Here is a 20464-nt window from a genome sequence, read left to right on the forward strand (position 1 = left end):
CTCCCACAATGCTTTTCCAACTCTACTATGAATCATTAAAACCCTTCTGTAAGTAATAAAAACAAACAAACAAATTATTAAAACCAAGAAAAAAGGCAAAGATAAACATACTGGTTTAAACCATAGTTTATAACATGGGTTTCAATTGGCCAAACCTGAGTTAAACAATAATAATCAAAGGGCTAAACCATCCTCAAAGGGTTAAACCATCATCCTCAAAGGGTTATAACATCATCCTCAAAGAGTTAAAATGTCCTCCTCAAAGGGTTAAAATGTCCTCCTCAAAGGGTTAAAAGTCCTCCTCAAAGGGTTAAAAGTCCTCCTCAAAGGGTTAAGTGAACATTAATAAGTAACAGAGGGAAAAAGACACAAACCTTTGGCACTTTTGGAATAAACAATGTCTACAGAATGAGCATCACAGAGGGAGGTGGTGGTCATGGAGCCAGCAGATGTGGCATTCCTTCTCAAGCGCTTGTGACCGCGGCTGCTGTGTGCGCTGCCACCGCTGCTGTTGTTGTTGTTGGTGTGTGGTGCAGCGCCTTCTTCTCCACCGCACCAACCAAGAGACTGTCGCACACAGAAAAATATATGTCAATAATTTACCTTTGACAGCTGACAGACAAACAGTAAAGAAGAGGCCTTCCTTACACTGACTTAAAAACAAACAAATCCTTCACATAATACAGTGGTAGAGTACATGACAAGTTCCAATGAATCCAACACCACCGTCCATTGCCTAAAACACGTAACATTAAACAGTACACTGACCTGGGAGTGCTTGGCAATAATGGGGTGATTGAGGGACTCTGTGATCTCCGAGACACTGGCCAGCGTTCCCTCCGAGACACAGAGTCCCCGACCGCTGCTGGATGGTCCGCCACTATTGCCACAGTCTGCAAGTGATGGTTCAGTGTTAGTATTGCAGTGGTGATGTGGGACAAACAATGTGTATCATCACTGTAGCCTTTGGTTACTATATACTGTACTGTATCCTGGACAATTACTGCACCTAACCTAATATACACTGGTACAGTACAGTACATCTCTTACACTTCATCCAACTTGAGAGAAGACAAACATTGTAGATTCAATATATTACTTTGATGCTTTGTGCCACCACCACCACCACCACTCTACACCACCAACACCCACATACACCTCCACTCTACACCACCAACACCCACTATACACCTCCACTCTACACCCACAAAAATTACCAAATACTGACCCTGTGTCAATGAGTGTTTGAAAATTCATCTGGTGGTACAAGAAGCAGCTGATTAATGTTTTGTTCCCTTCATTAAAAAAGTTCAATCTTTTCTGCATTGCTACCTCACGTGTGCTAGCAGCCCCAAGTATAATGGCAGATTTAGCACGTACAGTACTAAGTGTATTGTATATAAGAGAGTGTCTTGAGTATACTATACCTCTCGACCTCTTGTCTCGTGTAGTGGTGTTGTGAGGGTCCTTGGACGAGGGGGTCAGTGCTGCTGCCTCACACTTGGCTCCCTCCTCACTCCCTGAGCTGTCCTTGTGGTGTACATCTGCCTTTAAGTCTGAGTTTATGTCAGACATCAAACATTTATTAAAATAACTCAGAAAACTAAAGATACAGTACATTAAGAAATACCACATAACATAACAGAGCATCTCACACACACATAGTGTAATTCTATACACCATCTCCTTCCTCATCTTTGTATTGTAGTAAATGGCAATAATTATAACATATAAATTAACAACTAATATAATAAAGGACTAAGTCATTTACAGAATCCTGGTCTTGTACAGTCAACTACTAAAGTCTGTTCACCTCTTCCCCTGAACCACAAACCCTGAGATTCAGACTCATGAACCTAAAGCATTTATGGACAGAATAATGTATCAGTCTACTGCTTCATGAGTCTGAATCTCAGGGTTTATGGTTCAGGAGAGGTGAACAGACTTAAGTAGTTTATCTGTACAGTACAGTACAGAACATAGCCTGACAGCCTTTACTTATACTCATCAATCATTACCATCATCTAAGATTTGTTCCACTTACAAGTATGATTTGAGTGTACAGCACAGGAGTGTTTTAATATTAAGTATAAGAGTGTCATCTACAATACTGTACAGTAAAGTACTCTCAACTACCAGCCATGAGAGTGCTGACAAAACTGACAGTTCTCGTCATTAGACTGTACTGACTACTATACGACTGTGTGTGTGGTGGGGAAGGCTCACCTATGGTCGCTGGGGGCTGGGGCTGGGCGGAGGAGTGTGTGCCGGGGACCTCCATGATAGAGTTGCGGGAGCTGCACCCCACAGGAGGGGTCTCACTCTCACCGCCTCCCTTACTGTTCACAACCTGCATCTCTATGGCCTCGAATGACTGGCTGTGCAAAGTATACAGACAATTATAAGCATGAATATTGTTGTAAATAGATCATTCAGGTATGAAAGGTAACACATTATGACTGGAGGCTGACCCCATAGTTGTAAACATCCCTTTCCGTCGCTGGGGTCATTGTATTGACAACCATAGTTTTAAAAAGTCAAATCGAATAGGAAACCACACTGCAGTCTTTGACAGGGAGGTGTGGCAGTAAAACACTAATAATATTGGTATTAGTTCATCTTACTGGCACACCTCCCAGTCAGAGGCTGTAGTGTGGTGTCCTATATGACTCAATGTTTTTAAAACAATGGTTATGAACACAACGACCCTCAGCGACGGAGAGTTGCGTCTTAAACTATCCTGTAAGAGGTAAGGTCTTGCAGCTCACTCAGTACTGGGGACAATAATGGGTGTAAAAAAGCAACAGGTATCATCCAGTTTTGACAGTCTTGTAGAGTGTCCACCGTGACTTACCTCATCTGCTGGGCTGGTGCGGTTGAGTTGGGGTAGTGGACGGGTGTAGTGACATCATCGTTGGCGGCGGTGGGCACGGCGGGTGTGAGTTCCTCCTCCAGACAGTCAGTTGTGTCAAACATGTGGTGGAGCAAGTGGTTCATCACCTTGATGCCCACCACCACCAGTGACAACACCACCAGATGGGCCAGCCACCATGCCACTGACCATCCACAGTACTGTAAGTAAAAGTATTAATAATTTGTGGCTTTAACAAAATAAACTGTATTAAACAACACTATGGCGGCTTTTACAACTACAGTAAAACCTCGATAACTCGCCATTTGATAACTCGGAATTTCATATAACTTGGCAGGGTAAATTGGCTATGGTCTCGGAATGTATAATAGTATAATTCGGGAAATGTCAAGATATAAAAAATTATCGGGAAAAATCTCAGCATATCTGGCCAGCTGTATCACCTACCATACCTCTGTGTCGCCTACCATACCTGTGTCACATACCATATCACTGTGTCACCTACCATACCTCTGTCACCTCCCATACCTCTGTGTCACCTACCATACCTGTGTCACCTACCATACCTCTGTGTCACCTACCATACCTGTGTCACATACCATATCACTGTGTCACCTACCATACCTCTGTCACCTCCCATACCTCTGTGTCACCTACCATACCTGTGTCACCTACCATACCTCTGTGTCACCTACCATACCTGTGTCACCTACCATACCTGTGTCCTACCATACCTCTGTGTCACCTCCCATACCTCTGTGTCACCCCATACCTCTGTCACCTACCATACCTGTCACCTACCATACCTCTGTCACCTATCATACTACTGTGTCACCTACCATACCTCTGTGTCACCTACCATACCTGTCACCTACCATACCTCTGTGTCACCTACCATACCTCTGTGTCACCTACCATGCTTCACTCTCTCACCTACAGTGCTGGTAAGTGTTAGTTTTTTTTACATTTAGTAATTAAATGTACACACATATGGGTCGATAATTTTTATTGTTGTATTTTTGTAGGAGGAATGAAGTGCCTTGATAAGTCGGAATTTGGGATAACTCGGCAAGGGCAGAGCCCAATACTTGCCGAGTTATTGAGGGTTTACTGTACAGTACATTACAGTACAGCACAGTATATGTATCACTCAGGTCACACAACTATTATGGCACCATTGTTGATGTCCATAACTGATGTGTTGTGAAATACTTCAATAATTGTACACCTCATAGTTTCTGAGTACTGTACTGTACTACAGTGTACTGTAGTGACAATGAAGATAAGATAAATGGCAGTACAGTATAGTACCTCAGTCCGGTGAAGTAATAACAGTAAATAATCGATAACACTGATACATCACTTAAATGTTTACAATGTTGGCAAGCTGTTATGAACAAGATAAGCTATTAATTAGAGCAATCTATCACAGTTTGGAAAATAAGACATTTTAAATATATACTGCATATCCCACAAGTACTGTATTGTACTGTATACTGTATATAAATTTCTAACATACTGTAACCAACATTACTACCCCACTTGAGTACTGCAGTGTATGTAACCTCGGATGTCACACTACACATCTCATGCGTCACCTGATAACCCACACCTGTAAATTCTCACTGAGTTCTTGTACACATTAAGGTACTACAACAGTGTTTATTTAAGGTGCTTTCCTTAATGTGGTTCATATGAGGACGCCATGTTGATAATACTGTACTGTACTGTTCTGTTCTGTACTGTACTGTATTGTAATGTTCTGTACTGTACTGTACTGCACTGTACTGTTCTATACTGTAATGAATTGTACTGTTTTGTACTGTACTGTATTGTTCTATACTGTATTGTATTGTTCCAGGATGTACTGTATTACACTGTTCTGTACTGTACTGTACAGTATTGTACAGTACTGTTCTGTACTGTTCTATACTGTACTGTATTGTACTGTTCTGTACTGCACTGTACTGCACTGTACTGTATTGTACTGTTCTGTACTGTTCTGTACTGTACTGCACTGTTATGTACTGCACTGCACTGTTCTATACTGTATTGTACTGTTCTGTACTGTACTATACTGTACTGCAATGTGCTGTACTGCCCTGTACTGTTCTGTACTATACTGTACTGCACTGTAATGTACTGTATTGTACTGTAAAGTACTGTACTGTACTGTTCTGTACTGTACTAAACTGCACTGTACTGTACTGCACTGTAATGTACTGTACTATAGTGCACTGTACTGCACTGTAATGTACTGTTCTGTACTGCACTGTAATGTAATGTACTGTACTATACTGCACTGTACTATACTGTCCTGTCCTGTACTATACTGTACTGTTCTGTACTGTACTGTACTGAATTGTACTGTACTCCCACTGACAGAAATGCCTATGAACTACTCGCAGACAAATCTGAGAGAAAATTAGACAAATTTTTGAAGATGTAATGGCGTAAGTTATCATTGTTTTGATTTTTTACATTGAATTCAGAGAGATGTACTGTTTTATTTGTTACTGACTGTTGTGTCAAGACTGGGAAATAAATACAGCAGGAAGACACAATGACCCAGAAGGAAAAAAAATAAATAAATGGCAGGCAGCCGAGGCAGGCGGGCACTAACAAGGATTGTGGATTTTTTTCCTAGAATAATGTTTCTCATCACCATCATTCTCTCAGTTTATTTTGATATTCTACATCATTTTCATCATCATTTCACTTTGAACATCACTCATATACAATAAGAACCTAGTGGCAGACTGTCCAGGTTGTAACTTGTATTATTCACAAAACAAGAAACTACAAAAAATATGATTAATCTCAACCCGAGCCAGGCCTCAATGTTTTTCCTAGGTCGTACAGCATTCCCTACAACTACCATTTAGTACCGTACCGCTGATCATACCGCATGAATAAACGGGACATATAACCGTTCAGTACCGACTTGCACGTCCAGTGACCCAGTCATCCACCTACTTGCCCGTCCACCAGTTACTATTGCATCCTGTCCGTCCCAACCATACAGCAGCACCACAGTGGCTCCTGAAGACCGACTGTGTTGACACATCATTAATCATTTGAGTTGTGAATGTTTTACACAAACGTCCCCAAAAGGACTATTAAAAACAACATCAATGGCATCATCATCATGGACAGAAAAAGTGGTTTGCAATTACTGTTCAAAAACCTTACTGAGGAAAAGCCTGGACCAACACACAAAATGCTGACACCATAGAAATGTTGACCTTCATAAAGCTGAATGGCCCAGTAACAGGAATAGCCACAAATAGAAAACTGTTTAAAAGAGCACTATACTTAATGTACCAAGGAGCCTCATATGAGGAGCATTTCCAACAACAGACACTAAAGCAGTCAGCAAAATTTACCTCAGTTGCAATTTCAAAGAAAATGTCTGCCTCAAAATAATGAAGAACTTCCTTGCTACAAATAAATGCTATTTTGTGTAGTTGTTAGAATTATTTCTGTAATTGTACAAGCTTTGATTAACACACACAATACATTTTTCATCAAAGTTTTATTTCTCTATGGTAGATCACCGAGCTAAGCTTTGATTTCTTAGATTTGTTAACTTCTTAGATTCATTTTCAAAATAAAGTTTGTACGTATTAAAAAACTGTGTATGTTATTATGATAACTAAACCTTGTTGTTATTATAAACTAGTGCATTAAAAATCAGAGAGATTCGACTTGAAAACTTACAGATCACAGACAAATTAGAAATTTCTGTCAGTGGGACTGTACTGTACTATACTGTACCACCTGTCTCAATTTTCTACTTGTTCCCAACCTTCCCTCCCAGTAGAGTACACAGCTACAGTGCTGTATGTTGAGGCCTCACCAAGAGCCAAGTTGACTCTTCCATCAGTGAAGCAACTGAGGCTGAAGCACGATTACAGGATATTCAACAGACTGTGCAAGGATTAGAGATATGAACCAGCATGACACTAAAGGGAGTGAACATAAGTTTATGGCACCTGGGGTCTGTGTTCAGGTGAAGAACACTTTCTTCTTTACAGCTATAACAGACTGGTCTAGTGTAGAACACTTTCTTCTTTACAGCTATAACAGACTGGTCTAGTGTAGAACACTTTCTTCTTTACAGCTATAACAGACTGGTCTAGTGTAGAACACTTTCTTCTCTACAGCTATAACAGACTGGTCTAGTGTAGAACACTTTCTTCTTTACAGCTATAACAGACTGGAATAAGTTACCTGACCACATCAAAACCAGTTATGGTAATAAATAATTCAGAAAAGGTGGAGAAGACTGTCTGCTCAAGAATGTGTTTATATATTTCGTTCATATTTGGCACAGTTGTTCTCTGAATGATACTAACTATAATAAAAATTAATACGACTTTTTATTTTAATTACGTACAAATATATAATTATTTATTTTTTCTTTATCTACAATCATAAATCAGCTGTAGTAGAGAGGGCATGAAGCATGAGGGAAATAGTGGGGTAAATACTTGGTGATCAAACTAACATATGACAAGTCTCTGGTGCATTGTATATGACAGACCCTCATGTAAGGCGTTTTACTTCCTTATAATTTATACTGTGCAGACTTGAATGTATTTTTTTTAGCATTCAGTATAAAGTCATGAGTCACTTACAAAAATCCCAGTCTTGTTCAAGATTCTTCCAACACTGCTGGAGACAGCTGGCAACTCAAGGCCGTTTGTTTACTATAGTACGTAGTAAAAATTATGTATAAATGTAAAAGGTTATCGGTGATTGGTTACTTAGTTCCCCGTTGCTTAATTAATAGTTTGGCTTTGTTGTTTCGTACTATATTATAATACGTACTATAGTAAACAAACGGCCTCGAGTTGCCAGCTGTCTTCAGCAGTGTTCGAAGAATCTTGAACGAGACTGTACTGTACATAATAGGTTTCTGAATCTATTCTATTCATAAATAATTATCATATTGTTGGAATGAAAACTGTATGTTCGTATACTTATTGTTGTTCATCAAGGAGGAGAGAAGCCATACCGGTATTGTTTTTTGATAGCGTTCTTATCACGTTGTGGTGAGTAATGTGGAGGATGAAGACCATCTCCAAGAGTTCATCTGTCAACATGGACTGGCTGGTTGGCAGGATGTGCAGTGTTCAAAATGTGGCAGAGAATTGACAGTGAAGAAAAAATATGTGTTTCACTTTACCAACTGATTGTACTCTGACATCCACAAAAAAACATAAAATTACATCAAGTTGCATCAAGAAAGTTGCTTTAATTGGTTCCAGACATCTAAGTGCTGTACTGTAAGTTCTTTATGCCTAATATGCCGGGGGGTCCAGAGAGCTGCTAGGAAGTTAGGTAAGGTTAAATATGTTTCTTTGGTTAGATATGTTTCTCACTTCCATTTTCGTGTTCAGTATCATGCAAATATTTGTAGTATATCCAGAAATTCTGGTTCAATTCCATAATATATTTATGGTGCTCGCCAACAGTTCAAAGCTAAAAATAAAATACATGATAGATGAAGCTACAAGAGACGAGAGTTTCTTTAGTGTAAAGCACAGAATGTAGCGATCCACCAGCCTCAGATGGTCCAACAGCAATATACAGTAATTCTTCTTGAATTCTATCAAATGAACTTTCACTAATCCTCCAAGAGTAAGCCTAAGTAAAGGATCCTTCTGGAAATAATCAGCTGACAGTTATCCTTAGTCAAGTTGCCTTACTGTTTACTGTTGTTGTTTACTGACTGTGCACACAGTAAACAGTACAGTACAGTATAATACTGTACTCCCATGGCCTATGTGTATCATATATCTACATTGTCCATAGTCATGCTGAGCTTTATAACTCCATAGATTATATACCTATAGCTCGACTCACAGATCTTGAATCTTCCATTTGTGATGTCATCTGGCTCAAAATATCTCTACCAACAATGACTATTTTCCTTTGTTTCCTATACTGTTCTCCCAACTCTACCAACTCTTTCGAACTCTTTGACTATCTCACTTCTTGCCATGAGTCGTTGCTATCCACACACCCTAACACCGAGATCCTCTACCAAGGGGATTTCAATGTACATCACAGAGAGTGGCTTGGCTCTGCAAGGGATGACCCAGGTGGAGCTGAGGCACTCCCTTTTTCCTTACTTAATGATCTGGAACAAATAATTGAACACCCTACACACGTTCCTGATCGACACGATCAACTTGCTAACATTCTTGATCTCTGTTTTACCCCCCCCCCTCTAACCCATCACACTATGCATACTCAATTTCTGCCCCCTTAGGGTCTTCTAATCACAATCTTATTTCTGTTAAATCAAACTGGGCACGACCACCTCCCCCCCACCCCCTCTAAACGTCAACTATGGCACTATCGGAGGGCAAGCCGGCAATACTTGCGAGAATTCTTCACCGACTTTCCTTGGGATGAATGTTGCTTTTCCACTCAGGACGCCTCGGTATGTGCTGACAGCATTGCTGGGGTTATACAGGGTGGTATGAGTGCATGTATCTCATCTTCTACCAAAACTTTCACTTTACAATCATGGTTTGATCGCTCCTGTTCCCCTACATGTAGGGAGAGAGATAGGGCATATCAAGCTATGAAACTATCTCCTTCTCCTGTTACCCACTCCTCTTTTATTACTTCTAGGAATTGTTGTAAGGCTATTCTTCGTAGGGCCAAGCAGAATTTTATAAAAAGAAAGACCGCTGTCCTGACTAATTCTTCCTCTAGTAAATCCTTCTGGTCCTTAACCAAAAACATCTATAATAACTTCTGCACTCCCTCTTTTCCTCCTCTCTTCCGACCTGATAACTCTATAGCCAACTCTCTCGCAGACAAAGCCAATCTCTTTGGCACCTTATTCTCCTCTAACTCCACCTTCGACGATTCCAACTCTCTCCCTCCTACCCCTGCTCCTCCTACTGAACCTATGCACTTTCCTATAATCTTCACTCGTAGGGTTGCTGGAGTGTTATCCAGGTTGGATGTGAGTAAGGCGCATGGACTGGACGGAATACCCCCTCGTGTTCTGAGGGAGTGTACTGAAGTTCTGGCCACTGTGCTTGCTCGCCTCTTCTGCCTTTGCCTCAAGACCCAAACTTTTTCTTCTTGGAAGTATGCCTCAGTTCAGCCCATCCTGAAGAAGGGTGACCATTCCAGTCCCTCTAACTATCGCCCCATTGCCCTTACTTCATCCCTCTCTCAGATTTTCGGTGGATTTGGCATCCTGTGTACCGCTGGCAAGGCCGTGGGCTCGTAACACTCGTCTTGCCCGTGGTGCCCATCGTTTCTCTGTGGATGTCGGTCACACTAGAATAACCCGTTATAGTACCTCCTTCTTTCCTCACACAGCCAAACTGTGGAATGCTCTGCCTTCTTCTGTGTTTCCATACTCATACAATCTGTCTCACTTCAAAAAGATGGTTTTCCGGCATCTTCGTGGTGTAGATTAATATAATCTTTTTCTTTTCTATTTTTAATTTATTTTTATTCTTATTTTTTCGCCCCCCAGGCCCCATTGTGGGTCGATGACCTGTGCCCGGGTGAGCTATTACCCGTAAAAAAATAAAATAAATAAAAATGATTATCGAATTGTAAATCTGAATATTGCTGTTGTTATTATTATTATTATTATTAATTTGGTAATGGATAAAGAAACTGATTAAAAATAGGAAAAAACAAGAACATAATGTTAATGTAGGTAAATTTCTTATTATGTTTAGTAATGTGGATGTGTTGAGTCCAGACAAGTTAATAGAGTTAAATGCACAGTTGAAGGAGATGGAAAATACTCCTCAAGTAATAGCCTTACAGGAGGTAAAGCCAAAACACTACAGATATGAACGGATTACAGCTGAATATAACCTAGAAGGTTATGACATTATAGAGCAAAATCTCCTTAATAAGGAAGGGAGAGGTATGTTAATATATATTAGGAAAGGAACCAAATTTTACAGTGTTGAACTTGATACTAAGTTTTGTGAATATTGTTGTATAGAAGTGCCATGTAGTAGTGGTAATTTACTATTTACCTCCATTTACAGAAGCCCTAATAGTGATGAAAGCAATAATATTAATTTGCTCCAACTTATGCAGGAAGTCAATGATAAAAATGTGCTTTATAAAATAATTGTAGGTGATTTTAATCTTCCACAAATAAATTGGAGTAATTATACTTCTGTAATGGGACTGAATGATGTTGGTACCATGTTCATCAAGAAAGTACGGGACTGCTTTCTCACTCAACATATAGAGGAAATCACCAGGATAAGAGGAGACAGCACAGTTTGGCTTCATTTCCGGCAGGTCAACAGTCCTACAGTTGATTAGGGTACTACACAGGTGGACGGAAATTATCGATGACAGTCAGGCTGTGGACATAGTGTATTGTGACCTCATGAAGGCTTTTGATAGAGCAACCCACAAAAGACTATTAAAAAAAGTATCTAGTTATCGCATTGATGGAAAATATCTTGATTGGGTAAGGAATTTTTTAACTAAGAGAAAACAGAGGGTTGTGGTAAATGGAGAAGTATCTGACTGGAGAGAGGTCACTAGTGGGGTCCCTCAGGGTTCTGTCCTCGGCCCCCTGCTGTTTGTCCTTTTTATCAATGACCTGCCCAAGGCAATTAAACACGACAGTGAGGTATATCTATATGCGGATGACACAAAGATTTTTAGGAAAATAGAACGAGATGAGGATTGTGACATGCTGCAGGAGGACCTGGATGGGATCAGGGGTTGGACTGAGAAGTGGATGCTGAACTTTCACCCAGAAAAAAGTAAATACATGAGGATAGGAAGAACAAAAGTTGCTGACCATGGATATCATATGCACACCACGATCAAGATGACCACTGTAGAGAAGGATATAGGGGTATTCATTGATGATAAGCTGACGTTTTCTGACCATCTAGCTGAGAAAATCAACAAGGCTAATAAAATAGTGGGCATTATTAGAAGAACTTTTGTTCATCTGGATGCACCTATATTCAAGGCTCTGTACACTGCTCTGGTTAGGCCACACCTTGAGTATGCTAATCAAATTTGGTGCCCATATCTCATTGAGGATACTGAAGCAGTAGAGAATGTACAGAGGAGGGCTACCAAATTAGTACCACAGATCAAGGATTTATCTTATGAGGAAAGACTAAGGAAATTACAGTTACCGACACTGGCGTACAGAAGACCTCGTGGGGACCAAGTGGAAACATACAAGATAGTGTGTGGCATATATGACCAGGCATGTACAGCAGGAATGTTCCAGATGAGGGAGGCTGACACTACCCGGGGGAACACAAAGAAGATCTACAAAACAAGAGCGAGGCTAAGTCTCAGAAGACACTCGTTCACGAGTAGGGTTGTCAACAACTGGAATAGTTTACCTGAGTGGGTAGTGAATGTGGAGACGGTGGAAAAGTTTGAAGCAAAATTAGATAAATACTGGAAAAATCAACAGCAAGTATATAATTATAGGGCGCAATTACCCGCCACACACAGCCACCGTCTGAGTAGAGAAGAGGCTATTGAGCTGGAGTCACAGGCGTGAGCCTCTTCCAGAAGATCATCTGTGAGTATCTGTGAGTGAGTGCACTCTGATTGGCTAATCGTCCATTATTGGGGAACAATGCAAGAACTATATTTGACCGTGACTGTGGCAGCAATTGGCATTTATTTCACCGTGAGTCGAATGACGTGTAACTCCTGTATAAACAAACCTAAACATATTTGTGTTGTGCAGGGAAACTTATCGTTATAAACGAGGCGACATTTACTAGACTCTAATGGAAGCTGACCTAAACAACCAGAGAAACCTACTTAACCTTACCTAACTTTCTAGAGGGGGACCCCCCCCCCCCATCATATTAAATTATTAAACAAAGTATGTAGCCAATCAGAGCGCACTCACGGTAAAATAGCGTTAGTAGGAACTTAGCCAGTCACGGCAAAATACCCACTACTTATTATTTTACAGTTGACAAATAGTAAACAAACAAATTTTCCTAGTTTACACTAGCAGGAAGCCGAGAGCAACAGTGAGGCGATACATTAGTGTGAGGAGGAGGAGGTTTGTCTGGTGACTGTGAGGAGAACTAAATCATTTTTTCTAACTGTACAATACAAGTTAGTTAACAACGTCAAATTGTTCCTCTCACTGTGACCTCACCCTGGAGGGTCCCTCACCCCTCGTGCAGGAGAGCAACTCACCAGGTAGATGGAGAAGGGAACACAGACGAGGTAGAGCCACAGATAGAGGTGGAAGGTGTTGCAGAAGACATCCTGGTGAGGGTCGTAGAACCAACCTCCTGTAAGTGACGCCCATATACCCTGGCGCAGTATTTCCACACTCTGGGACCCCATCACTCCCTCCTACACGACCGTAGGGGAAGACTGAGACGAGTATTCTTATAAGTTTTCACATTATGTTCCTCCTTCAGCCAGCCATGATAAACTTGGTCAACCATGGATGATCACTATTACTGGAACAATACTCAACTAAATACACAAATATTATTATCACATTATACTTATTTTAACAATCATATCACCTTATTTATATACTTGTTATCTTTTTATTGACCTCTTTTTGGTTTATCAATGGATTTAAGGTTAATACTAACGTTTGTTTTATATTTTGTTGAGTATTAAGATGACCTGACTTGAATACTAGTATTTTGTGTTCGTTTTTAATGACGAGGTCGGGAACTTTCATATATTTATTACACATTTTGGGTTATTTTTGCGTTATTTTCTGCATTTAACAGTATTTATATATTTTATAAAACAATTTTATTATTTTTTATATATTATTTTCTTCTCAAATATATTAAATTTATTTCTTCTTTAATTGCGTTAAGACAATCGGACACAGTCAGAAATACCAACAGAAGGAAAACATCGACATTTTCCTTAAGTTTATTGTCCGGTATTATAACTTATAACGGTATATAATGTCCGTTAACCCTAATATATGTCTCCCTATTACACATTATTGTATTAAAACCCTCCATATGACACATAGACACAGTATATATAACATAATGTTCACTAGAGCTTACTGGATTAGGGTCAAGTTTCTACTGTAGAAAAACAATAATAAACGAAAAGTTAACAGCTAAATATTATAATTTATTTAAACGGTGTAATATATTTATGAATTATGTATATATATCATAGTGGCATAACTCTACATAAAAGAAATACTAAAGAAACTTATAGATAGACATATGATGACAACGTTGTATATATTATAGTTATGTTAAACGTTTCAATAAATATGTTGCGATAATATTATAACATCTTTCTAGAGAACATTATAACGTTGAGGTGATAGTTTAGTGTCATAACATTGTGGCAACAGAAGTAGAAAACCTAATATACAATTAAATAACGTTACAATAACTGTGATTATAAAGAGTTGTATACATAAACAGGGGTGGTTAATCTTCAGGTGATCTGTCTAATGGTATCCTCAACCTTGCCCATAATAATATTTAATATATATTATTACTATACATCTCCAATCACTAAGTGCAATAATTCTACCAGTTGTAGAATAAAGTGAATGAGTATAGTGTCATTATACAGTGTGTCGCAAGTGTTTTCAGTAAGCTTACAATGCCCTTATCATTGTATAGTGTTGCATATATCTCTATAGTCATTACTTAGGTTATAAAGTACTTGTGGCAAATTGTTTTATGAAGTACCATTGTAAAGTGGTATATCGCAGAGGTTATTATTATTCTTATTTCAGTATATCGTAATTGGTACATCACTATATTCACTATTTATATTGAAAAACACGTATGGTATAGTGTCATAGGTGTATATGGTGTCATAGTGTTATAGTGAGTGAAGGGTTGGGCGGCCTGGAGGAGAGCGAAGGTCAGGATAGAAGAAAATGGCCGCTAGTCAGTCGAGCTGTGGATGGTGTGGTGGGATGACGTGACCCTTCCTCGCCCCCCTAACTTATCGATTCCTACATCTATGACGCCCTTGCAGGTTACTTGTCGACCTGTGAGGTAGATATCTAGTGCTTGGGTTAAAGTGGTGTGGTTTATATAAGTGTGTGAGTGTTGGGGGGAGGGAATAAGAGCTGTGGTGAATAATGGTTTACTTAAGATTGGAGTAGAGGAAGATGGTGGTTAATATCACTGTCTCTATCCCCTCTACCTCGACCTAGGGTGAGGGGCCCCCACAACACGGTTTAATGCTGGAAAAAAGTGTAAAATTGGGTGATAAAAACGACTCGAGAAAGATGGTGATTCGACCCTTTGTGTTGTGGTGTGTTGACGTGTGATTCTTCCTTTAAATGTTGAGGTGGTGTTAGGTGGAGCCCTGGCCAGCTGCCTCCTGCTGGTGTGAGGCAACACTAAGGCTGATATTGGCACCACAGGGTTACTGCCACCTTATCCTAAACTACAAGTGGCACTACAGGCACTATTACCCGCCACACAGTACTGCAAGGACAGCTCGACTAAATGTAGTCGAGCATCGCCGGGTGTGGCACCGCTGCCCAGCTCCCGCGGTCCTCTGTCATGGTACAGTCCGCAAGTCCGGTAATTCTGCCCCCTAGCCCGGCCGAGCCGCCCCCGACAGCTTAGTGCCGCGCGGGTCCGGGCGAGTCTGGAGGCTGCACGGTCGCCTCTCTCCTGGAAGTTGTGTCGCCGGACCACCGATGGGCGGGAAGTGCGGCATAACGTGCGCGGGGGAGGCCGGGGGACTGTACGCACTCACCGCTCAACACACATGTCTCCAGTAGTGGCGACGGGCCCCATGGAGACCAAGCGGAAGAAGGCAGCAGCTCTGGAGAATGGCGACGACTATGGCTGCCAGAAACCCTCAGCAGGTGCCTCTGTCTCTCAGAACACCTCCTCCTCCTCTAGTGCACAGGTGCGTACTGAACTGTACTCTACTGTACCCTTGTAGGTTATCAAATCTTTCATGTTATGTATTGTAGGATATTGTATTTTGTAACATTCAGCAGAGTTTGGCAACTCTGGGTCATGTATGATAAAATAATCAAGAGTAGACAGTTGTGCAGCGGCATTAATCAGGATTTGAAATATAATATTTTTGAGATACATTACTGTTGCCACACCACAAGCAGTACAGTAACAATTGTGTACAGTACACTAAGTAAAGCACCGTACAGTATAGTAACAATTGTGTACAGTACACTAAGTAAAGCACCGTACAGTATAGTAATAATTGTGTACAGTACACTAAGTAAAGCACCGTACAGTATAGTAATAATTGTGTACAGTACACTAAGTAAAGCACCGTACAGTACAGTAACAATTGTGTACAGTACACTAAGTAAAGCACCGTACAGTATAGTAATAATTGTGTACAGTACACTAAGTAAAGCACCGTACAGTATAGTAATAATTGTGTACAGTACACTAAGTAAAGCACCGTACAGTATAGTAATAATTGTGTACAGTACACTAAGTAAAGCACCGTACAGTATAGTAATAATTGTGTACAGTACACTAAGTAAAGCACCGTACAGTATAGTAATAATTGTGTACAGTACACTAAGTAAAGCACCGTACAGTACAGTAACAATTGTGTACAGTACACTAAGTATAGCACCGTACAGTATAGTAATAATTGTGTACAGTACACTAAGTATAGCACTGTACAGTATAGTAATAATTGTGTACAGTACACTAAGTAAAGCACCGTACAGTATAGTAATAATTGTGTACAGTACACTAAGTATAGCACTGTACAGTATAGTAACAATTGTGTACAGTACACTAAGTAAAGCACCGTACAGTATAGTAATAATTGTGTACAGTACACTAAGTAAAGCACCGTACAGTATAGTAATAATTGTGTACAGTACACTAAGTATAGCACCGTACAGTACAGTAACAATTGTGTACAGTACACTAAGTAAAGCACCGTACAGTATAGTAATAATTGTGTACAGTACACTAAGTAAAGCACCGTACAGTACAGTAACAATTGTGTACAGTACACTAAGTATAGCACCGTACAGTATAGTAATAATTGTGTACAGTACACTAAGTATAGCACTGTACAGTATAGTAATAATTGTGTACAGTACACTAAGTAAAGCACCGTACAGTATAGTAAAAATTGTGTACAGTACACTAAGTAAAGCACCGTACAGTATAGTAATAATTGTGTACAGTACACTAAGTAAAGCACCGTACAGTATAGTAATAATTGTGTACAGTACACTAAGTAAAGCACCGTACAGTATAGTAATAATTGTGTACAGTACACTAAGTAAAGCACCATACAGTATAGTAATAATTGTGTACAGTACACTAAGTAAAGCACCGTACAGTATAGTAATAATTGTGTACAGTACACTAAGTATAGCACTGTACAGTATAGTAATAATTGTGTACAGTACACTAAGTAAAGCACCGTACAGTATAATTACTAATTGTGTACAGTACACTAAGTATAGCACTGTACAGTATAGTAATAATTGTGTACAGTACACTAAGTAAACACCGTACAGTATAAGTAATAATTGTGTACAGTACACTAAGTAAAGCACCGTACAGTATAGTAATAATTGTGTACAGTACACTAAGTAAAGCACCGTACAGTATAGTAATAATTGTGTACAGTACACTAAGTAAAGCACCGTACAGTATAGTAATAATTGTGTACAGTACACTAAGTAAAGCACCGTACAGTATAGTACTAATTGTGTGCAGTACACTAAGTAAAGCACCATACAGTATAGTAATAATTGTGTACAGTACACTAAGTAAAGCACCGTACAGTATAGTAATAATTGTGTACAGTACACTAAGTATAGCACTGTACAGTATAGTTATAATTGTGTACAGTACACTAAGTAAAGCACCGTACAGTATAATAATAACTGTGTACAGTACACTAAGTATAGCACTGTACAGTATAGTAATAATTGTGTACAGTACACTAAGTAAAGCACCGTACAGTATAATAATAACTGTGTACAGTACACTAAGTATAGCACTGTACAGTATAGTAATAATTGTGTACAGTGCACTAAGTAAAGCACCGTACAGTATACCTGTAGTAATAATTGTGTACAGTACACTAAGTAAAGCACCGCACAGTATAATAATAATTGTGTACAGTACACTAAGTATAGCACCGTACAGTACATCTCCGTCTTTCCATTTTTTTTCCCAACCAGTCTCCATCAAGCCGCTTGGTGAAGGTCAGCTTATTAAGCTTTAACTAATGTTGTAGCTGATGTTTGATGTTACACTTGACTACTATACCAGACCTGTAACACTAACCATCATGCACAAGCTTTAGTCTGTTTAGGTTGTGTTAAGATACAGATGACTACAGTGAATGTTACCACAATGTGCACTGTACTGTACCATACAGCACTGTACTGTAGGTACTTGCTCTACTGGGACAGCATTTTAATTATAATACAGTATTATTTACTGTACTGTACTGGTAGCAGCTCTACAACATTATAAACTTCAAGTTCCAGTGAAAATTGTTTTGCTTATTGATTTTTGTGTTTCATCAATTGCTGTTGTTCAGTAAGACCTGTGATGATGATTGGTACTGTACTGTACTTGAAATTTTGAACTTGACAGCAAAATGACATAGTTGGGCAAGACTAAAAAATGGCTAGAATGCAAGGGTGGATCCAGAGGGGCGTCTTGGGGTCCAGACCCACTTTTCATCAGAAAATTCCAATACATTTTCTTTAACGCAGTACAGTATTGTACTCGGACATTTTTGTACAGTGTATACAGTAGTATATACCGTACAGTACAGTTGTATATAATTAACAGCAAGGTTTCTACAGCTACTTTAATAAAGAGTATCCTATTAAATGCTGTAATGTAATTTTAGGTACAAAAGTTTAAGGTTGAGTTAGTTGGGCTCTATCTTATTTTACTTTATTTTTTCGACAAACCTTGGCTATGGTTTTCACTTTCTGTGTTACAGATTTGGGGACGATTTTATTTTATTTTTTTCTTCTGTGGTTTAAGCATATTGCCTAGGTAGGACACATGTCCTACTTGCTTCTAGGACACAAGTCTTGCTTCTTTGAGAGGTGTTCCTCAGATGTTATTACACTGTACATTACACCATTCCCCAGGATGTGTCCCACAACAGCCATCTTACAACCAGGTTCCTACTCACTGCTGGGTGAACACAGGCAATGTGCGTAAAGAGACCTGCCTAGTTTCTCGCCCTGAATTTAGCTTATTTTTTATTTTAGTTCCGGTTCTTAGGCCTCCCCCCCCATCCCCCCATCCCACTGTCACGTTAAAAATTAAAGGTACTGTACTGTAGAGTGTCGGTATTTCTTCACTTCCTGCAGTATTTCTTATACAATACAGTACTGTACTGTATATAATTTATATGGTGTTTAAAGCTGCTGAAATAGAAATGTGGAACTGTTAACTCTCTTCACTACAGGGCCACTGATTTAAATATACAGTATATTTTATATATTTGGTTAATGCCAGATGAATTTAATGAGCACCCAAGGAGTTAAGTTATCACAGTTGAGGACAGCCTTGATCTCATAGCTACAGCAGACCTGATAATACAAGTGGGTAATGCTATGGAAGATAATTGAAAATGTGAAGGTATAGTACTGTACTGTAATCAAATATATGTACTGTACTGTACTGTACACAAAATTTATTTCAATCACAAGCATTTCTCTAGACTTTTACCAAATTGAGACTTAGTTACAATGTGGTATAGTACAGTAGCTGCCTGATTTAACTTAAACTGTGTTAGTGGATTAGTTTAGGTTTCCTTGAATGTTGATTTAATGAAAGTAGTTCATTTGGAAATGTTAATAGAAAATGCATTACTGTACTGATTATACAGTGAAACTTCTTTAACAGACTATATGGAGAGGAAAGTCAGTTATATTGAGGGGCCATTAGATATGAAACTCCATGTAATGGGTTATATGGGGAGAGAACTCCGTTATATGGAGGCTTCACTCTATTTTATTCAGTCATGCTAACTGTCAAGAAGGGCTGATAAGGACATAAATATATTTAATGAATACTGTACGGTATATAAAAATTGAGAAGTGATGTAACATGTTGTATGACTCATAATACTGTACCTGTACTGTACTCTAACTGTACCATAACTCAAAATAATTTCAATAGTGTGGTAAGGTTAGGTTTGGTGAGGTTGATATTGAAAGGACTTGTGTTATGGTACAATATTCCCTGTGGTATAATACCTTTGTCACTTCTCATTTGTAATGCTGCAAAATAATATTAATACTGTACAGTACAGTTCTAGTAGCGAGGTAGACGGCATATTATATACTGTACAGTACAGCGTAACTATCCTGGTATACTGCATACTATAGTAGCACCCATTTAGGCCTGACTTGACCAACTTCAATTGAACTGATTCTTGGTCCTAAATCCTGATCACTCTTGTAGGATGATACGGTACAAACTATGATAATACAATGCTGGCAGGTACAGTACTGAGGATGTAATACAGTACTGTACTCTAACTGATGACACCTTAACTACAGTATATAGCTACTCTGTACAGTACAGTTTCTGCTGTAGCTACTGTGATTCACAAACTTAA

The 20464-nt window shown here is 39.3% G+C and overlaps 2 protein-coding genes across 12 annotated transcripts in view; one reads left to right on the plus strand and one right to left on the minus strand.

The window, feature by feature from the left end:
* LOC121877706 (pecanex-like protein 1) overlaps positions 1–13342 on the minus strand; it is a 35949-nt gene extending 22607 nt beyond the window's left edge. For all 3 annotated transcript variants that reach the window (XR_006091039.1, XR_006091040.1, XM_042383534.1), the window contains exons 1-6: positions 13082–13342; positions 2855–3072; positions 2227–2378; positions 1428–1556; positions 769–893; positions 375–567 (exon numbers count right to left, since the gene is read on the minus strand). Coding sequence is in view for 1 of the 3 variants with exons in the window: in XM_042383534.1 (XP_042239468.1) it covers positions 375–567; positions 769–893; positions 1428–1556; positions 2227–2378; positions 2855–3072; positions 13082–13234 (970 nt within the window). In the remaining 2 variants the exon portion in view is untranslated. The remainder of the gene's footprint in view (positions 1–374; positions 568–768; positions 894–1427; positions 1557–2226; positions 2379–2854; positions 3073–13081) is intronic.
* Positions 13343–14774: 1432 nt separating this feature from the next.
* The window catches only part of LOC121877713 (mitogen-activated protein kinase kinase kinase 9-like), a 105818-nt gene continuing 100128 nt past the window's right edge, over positions 14775–20464 (plus strand). For all 9 annotated transcript variants that reach the window (XM_042383547.1, XM_042383548.1, XM_042383549.1 and 6 more), the window contains exon 1: positions 14775–15766. In XM_042383547.1, the coding sequence (XP_042239481.1) occupies positions 15623–15766 (144 nt within the window). In that variant the 5' untranslated portion in view covers positions 14775–15622. The remainder of the gene's footprint in view (positions 15767–20464) is intronic.

Source organism: Homarus americanus, unplaced genomic scaffold, assembly GCF_018991925.1.
Source record: "Homarus americanus isolate GMGI-L3 unplaced genomic scaffold, GMGI_Hamer_2.0 scaffold24523, whole genome shotgun sequence".
Classification (NCBI taxonomy): domain Eukaryota; kingdom Metazoa; phylum Arthropoda; class Malacostraca; order Decapoda; family Nephropidae; genus Homarus; species Homarus americanus.